Here is a 6,346-nt window from a genome sequence, read left to right as displayed (position 1 = left end):
ATTATGTACATTCAAGCAATATAATCTGATTCTATTGACCACCAATAGTCCAATATAATGTGAATTTCAGCAATATATTCACCCCCAATAGTCCAATATTAAATTTACACCAAATGAGGAAGTAAAAAGAACTATTGATGAGATGTTTACAAACATCTTCTGTTAATTTCAAGGTCGTATATTATCTTCCTATTTGAACAGAACTAGAAGTGGGAGGGAGAATAAGATATATATATATATATATATATTTATTTTTTTTTTCGTTAAGTGGAAGATGATTATTAAGGAGAGAGAGGTGGTGGATGTGGAGGAATTTAATTAAAATGAGTTGACTTGTCAAATAATAATTATATATTAATGATGTGAGAAGCAGTCTTTTGCTGGCTGCTAGATTTAATAAGAATCAACGGTCTAAAATGAGTGTAACTCTAGTCAAGTTACACCATGTGTAACTTGAACTCCTCTCATATATATATATATATATATATATATAGTTGGGTTCAAGTTACACATGGTGTAATTCTAAGTAATGTTACACCACCTAATAACTTATTATTAAATTAATATTTTGAAAATCCAACCTTTGTATTACATGTTCTATATGTTCTTAATATGCATGCCAATTTTCATATCAATCTGATGCTATTTACCATTTGATCCATAAGCTCATCTTTTATGCATTATTTTAAACTATAAAAATTTGAATTTTAACAATTTATTGATGACATGGTTATTAATTTTTGATCTCCTTGAAATTTTGCAAGTATAAAGAATATACGAAGATAATGTAATTTAACGGTAGATTTATCAATATTCACATCCAATTAAAAAATATTGAGTGGTGTAACATTGCTTAGAGTTACACCAGGTGTAACTTGAACCCAACCCACATATATAAACCTCAATAATCCACTCAATTCCAAAAAAAAGGAATGACAAAATCTTTAAATTTATATTCATTTATTTTTCTACACATAAAAATCGACAGGTACATTATCCACTCAATTCCAAAAAAGGGAATGCCAAAAATGTATAAATTTATATTCATATTTTTCTACACATAAATAATTAACAGATACAAAATTCCAGTAAACTAAAACACTGGCTGCCGAGGACGAGCAATTGTTTCAATCTACAGGAACACAAAGCACACTTAGGTAAGGGCCATTATCACACATTTATCTATTAACAGAACTTTCCATTCGTACAACCTAAAGAAAAAGAAAAATGCTTGTCCGTTCGGTATATCGTTGTTTTTTTTGTAGTTTATTTGTCATATTATATGAGGCAAAACCATAAAAATTAACTTATGTTTTAAAATAGGAGAAGCTAGTTTTGGAGTTTTTTCAACCAAAAAAAAAAACATTTGAAAACTATTTTGCCAAACAAACTAAAGTCTTGATGGAAAACTTTATGGTTTGTTTGGATTGAGAAGGAGGGAGGGAGAGAGGGGAAGTAGAGCAGAGTAGATTTATCACAAAATTAACTTATTTTTAACCAACACTACTCTACTCCACTCTACTACTCCTCNGCAATTGTTTCAATCTACAGGATCACAAAGCACACTTAGGTAAGGGCCATTATCACACATTTATCTATTAACAGAACTTTCCATTCGTACAACCTAAAGAAAAAGAAAAATGCTTGTCCGTTCGGTATATCGTTGTTTTTTTTGTAGTTTATTTGTCATATTATATGAGGCAAAACCATAAAAATTAACTTATGTTTTAAAATAGGAGAAGCTAGTTTTGGAGTTTTTTCAACCAAAAAAAAAAAACATTTGAAAACTATTTTGCCAAACAAACTAAAGTCTTGATGGAAAACTTTATGGTTTGTTTGGATTGAGAAGGAGGGAGGGAGAGAGGGGAAGTAGAGCAGAGTAGATTTATCACAAAATTAACTTATTTTTAACCAACACTACTCTACTCCACTCTACTACTCCTCCTTCCCCCCTCCATCCAAACAAGCCATTAGTATCAATTAATTTTATAGCAATTTTGTCGTACTTCGCCTTGTGAACCTTGTTTAACATTAAGCATACTCATTTTCACCATTGCCCGTTTAAAATCAGAGAAGAACATGACTTTGTTGGATGCATAGCTATCCACGATTCCTTTAGTTTCTGCGGACGCATATAAGGTTTGATCGGAATCGAGCACTCCAGATTTACATTGCAATGCACGATAGTAAAGATTATCGAAAGTATTTCTTGTTTCATCAAAGGGTTGCTCTGCAGTATCACTAGCGCTGCATGTTGTGAATAATGTCTTTGCAAAGTCTGCATTTAAATTTGCGTCCAAGCCGCCGACTAATCGGTTTTTAAATGATGAGCACCTTGCCACTCCTAGTGTATGTGCGCCTGCAAGCCAAGATCACAATAATTAGATTACAAGCAGCTTTCAAATGAGCGTGCACAAAAAATTTGTCTACAGGAACAAGAAACTTGTTAGTTGTAACATGTTCCTAATAATAATTACACTAATCTTGGCGTGAGGGAGAAGAAATGTGTAATATAATCATAAAAATTAATCATTCATTCAAGTCATGAGTTTTATAACTAAGCTGACAAGTCTTAATATTTCATACGAAGATATCTAGGGTTTAAAGTTACCTTTTGTCAATGTAACTATTGAATTTATCAAATATATATATTCAAAACTTGCAACATATTTACCCGAAAGAGCCACCATTTCTTGGGCACTAAAACCATGCTGGCCAAACAAGTTAATGAGCTGAGAGGCATTGAAGGTTGGTGCAGGAAGGTTGATTGTGTCTTCTATTTTAGACCTCGTACCATCCATTCTTCCCTTAGGTATGTCATAAAGAGGACCCCCGGCCTTTAAAATTAATCAATAACACCATTACAATTTTGATCTCAATCATTATAATGAAGATGACAAAATATATATATATATATTCACTTTTAAATTAACATTTGGTTATTTGGTTACCTTGCATACTGCATCTCTGGCAGCCATTGCAAGAATATCAGCACATGAGACTATGCCAGGGCATTGTTTTTCAAGTTCCTCTTTTATTTCATCAATAATTTCAAATCCTCGCAAGCTCAAATTTGCTGGGGAGTCTCTCTCTGCTTTGTTTTGCGTTGTTGAATTAAGGAGAACCGACCCGTCACATCCCTACTTAATTGAACAAATTAAAAATTCGAAGATCAAGAAAGTATAAACAAATAAATCTTTTTGTTAATTTAAAAAGAAAATAACCAATCCTAAAAAGACAATCTTTTAAGAGAAAGAGAGAGAGCACCTCTATGAAACAATCATGGAAATGCAATCTAACAAGGCTGGCTGCTAGGGTAGGATCAGCTTGCAAAGCTTTAATAACTTTAATTTTCACAATTAGTTCAGCTAATGGGCACCTGCGCAGATAATAGTCCATGCTCAAACCATCTACTACTCCAAATCTAAAACCATTTACTACATCAAATCTAAAACCATCTACTACTTCAAATCTAAAACCATGCACAATCATCTCCATTAGTAAAATTAAACCAAGAATTTTGCCAATAACCATCTTAACTAAACTTAAAGATCTGATTAGAATACTTTTAAAGCGTAATAATAAGGTAGCTAAAACGAAAAAAGTATGGAAAATGAGGCTGAGAGAAAAAGGAAAATCTTAATATATAGTGGAGTTTGTAGTATATGAAGGGTGGTGAGCAAGAAATTCTATATATAATTAAAAATGGTTGGAAGGAGTTTCCCCCCAAATATTGTATGGAAAAGAAAAGGTTGACGATAATATGTGGCTTCTCGTTCATCATGTTTTCCTCCAAATGGTCAATCTAATTATAGCTAGTATTGCATGTGTAGTTCGACACGTAACAAATTAATTCACGATTAGTGATTATATTAATCCTGTTTGAGCCAAATCGTCCATTAAATTCATGCATGTTTTTGCAACACTAAATATTTGGAAATTTTACAAGAGGAATATTATTAGGCAATAAAGAAAATAACACTCTTGGCTACGTAAGATTTTAAGGTAAGGCCTAAGGGTGTTCTCTGTTGTGAGTTATGACCACATTTTATAAAGAATTATATCTGAACGCAAAAAGTTTTCCAACAATAAGGGGGAGTTTCAACCATCTCATGAAAAGAGAGCAAAAGTAAGATAATAAGGTGCACCCACGAGCATAGAGATTTTCTTGCATTACCTAAATTTAGGATTTAACTTACTTCCAATACTTTTTTAATTGGAATTTCCTTTTATTTTAATGAAAAACTGTCATATCACCCACTTACTAAATAAAAAGTGGTGATTAAAACTCACCATCACTTATCATTGTATATTGGCGTAAATGCACTTTTGCTTCCTACATTTTGGGTCATTTCTCGATTTGGTCCCAAAACTGATTTTGCTCTTAGGTCATCCCTGAAATCAGAAAATCGATTCTATTTGGTCACAGCCGTCAACCCACTAATAGAAAAATCCTACGTGGCTAACAGAGTGCATAAGTGGTATGTTAGATGCTGACGTGGCTAATAATTTAATAATAAAAAAATTTATTTAATTTTTAAAAATGCCACCTCAACTCCACGTAAGTTTCTAAATTAAAAATAATAATAATTTATCAGTTTTAATCAAATAAAAAAGAGGAAAAACAAAATTAAAAATAAAATCAATTAAGATTTGTGTTCATCTTGATCATGAACACATAAGAAAAACAACCCAGAATATTCAAACACAAGAGTAAAAGAATAAAAACCCATAATATTCCAAAATTTGTACCTAAATTCTTCCACAAAAATCAATTATATATTCAACCAAAATTATTATCCAAAACCATCTCTTTCCCAAATACCCATCAAAATTCTCAATATAGCATAATGGAGGAGAGGTAGAGATGTGGCTTCGCCGTGGGGACTAACCTAGGCTTTACAATACCCACAAACCCACTACCTGAGGCTTCACAACACCCACTACTTGAGGTTTCGCCATTAGAAACAATCTGGGCTTTGCCGTGAGGACTGATCTAGGCTTTGCACTTGAGGCTTCGCCATGGGGACCATCACAACAACATAGCCAGCACAACCATCGATCCTTCGCAACCACCACCACCACTTGTCTGGGGTTTCACAGCAACATAACACACCCACAAATCCATAACCCACAAATCCAAATCAACCCACCCCCCAAACCGATCCTTTGCAACCACCACCACCACCGGTCTTGGGTTTCACTGCAACATAACACACCCATAAATCCACAACCCACGAATCCAAACCAACCCACCACCCTAAACCGATCCTTCACCTCCACTGATCCATAAAACTCCATGGTTGAGCTTGAGAACTTAATCCACAAAACCCCATTTCAAAGCATTTAATCAGCTGGGAGAGTTTATCAAAAAAAAAAAAAAAAAGAATTGACTGGGGAGAAAGATCAAAGAGAGGGAGAATGTGAATCGGCAGAGAAAGAGAGAGAGAGAGAGAGAGAGGAGAATGAAAATAACTTTTTTAATTTAATAATTTTATTTTATTAGCTTTGACATTTTAATAATTTAATAACTTTTCACAATTCAGATTATTTTTAATTTTTTCTAACCTAGCATTTTTTATTAATTTAAATGCTGACATGGATGTTGATATGGTATTTTTATTATTAAACTATTAGCCACATCAGCATCTAATAGGCCACTTATGCACATTGTTAACCACGTAGGATTTTCTGTTAGTAGGTTGACGGTAGGGACCAAAATAGAATCGATTTTCTGATTTTAGGGACTGACCTAGGAGCAAAATCAGTTTAGGGACTAAATCGAGAAATGGCCCAAAATGTAGGGACCAAAAGTGTATTTACGGCTTGTATATTTAAAACAATAAGAAATGTCCAGTTAAAAAAGTACTGAAGGTAAGCCAAACCCCTAAATTTATTAATAGCTTAATTAATACTCCTACAAGCCTAAATCTTTCATCTACTTTTTTTTTTTTTTTTTTTATAGATTTTTTTTTTAATTTTTATCTATGGTTAGAACTTAGAGCTTTACATAATCTACATTCTACCCGACCCCTTCCCCCAGGCTACTACTCGAAACCGGGAGCCCCATTATCCCCAAAGCGTAATAGACAAGTGTGTTAGATTTTATTAATTAATACTTGTGGTTTTTTTTTTTTTTTTTTTTTTAATTATTGATTAATATTTGCAATTTTTTTTTACCAATACTTGGGACTTTCTCCCACTTGGGGTTTGAGGCCATGGCCTGAGTGGTTGAGACAGCCCTGGTTTCATGTTCAAATCTTTATTTGCGAGACTTTATGAGTTTCAAGATTTATCTATTTTTTACCAAAAAAATAAGAAATAAAAAAAAATTGTAGGAAAGTAT

General features: G+C 33.0%; 1 protein-coding gene across 1 annotated transcript; it reads right to left on the bottom strand.

Annotated features, from left to right (window-relative positions):
• Positions 1–1,553: 1,553 nt before the first annotated feature.
• On the bottom strand, positions 1,554–3,593 carry LOC112038814 (peroxidase 47). The gene is made up of 4 exons (XM_024071672.2): positions 3,268–3,593; positions 2,952–3,140; positions 2,675–2,837; positions 1,554–2,359 (listed from the first exon to the last, which is right to left on the bottom strand). The coding sequence occupies exons 1-4, from the start codon at positions 3,532–3,534 to the stop codon at positions 1,977–1,979; spliced, it is 1,002 nt and encodes a 333-aa protein (XP_023927440.2). The 5' UTR covers positions 3,535–3,593; the 3' UTR covers positions 1,554–1,976.
• Between the last annotated feature and the right edge of the window lie 2,753 nt (positions 3,594–6,346).

The sequence above is a fragment of the Quercus suber genome, unplaced genomic scaffold (assembly GCF_002906115.3).
Source record: "Quercus suber isolate HL8 unplaced genomic scaffold, Cork oak 2.0 scaffold_279, whole genome shotgun sequence".
Classification (NCBI taxonomy): Eukaryota; Viridiplantae; Streptophyta; class Magnoliopsida; order Fagales; family Fagaceae; genus Quercus; species Quercus suber.
This window is presented reverse-complemented; position numbering and strand designations above follow the sequence as displayed.

Excerpts from the sequence above, each read along its gene's own strand:
- LOC112038814 (XM_024071672.2), bottom strand. The coding sequence starts at position 3,534 with ATGGTTATTGGCAAAATTCTTGGTTTAATTTTACTAATGGAGATGATT. Across the intron at positions 3,141-3,267 it reads TCCATGATTGTTTCATAGAG|GGATGTGACGGGTCGGTTCT; the intron begins GTGCTCTCTCTC and ends TCAATTAAGTAG. Across the intron at positions 2,838-2,951 it reads CCAGAGATGCAGTATGCAAG|GCCGGGGGTCCTCTTTATGA; the intron begins GTAACCAAATAA and ends TTAATTTTAAAG.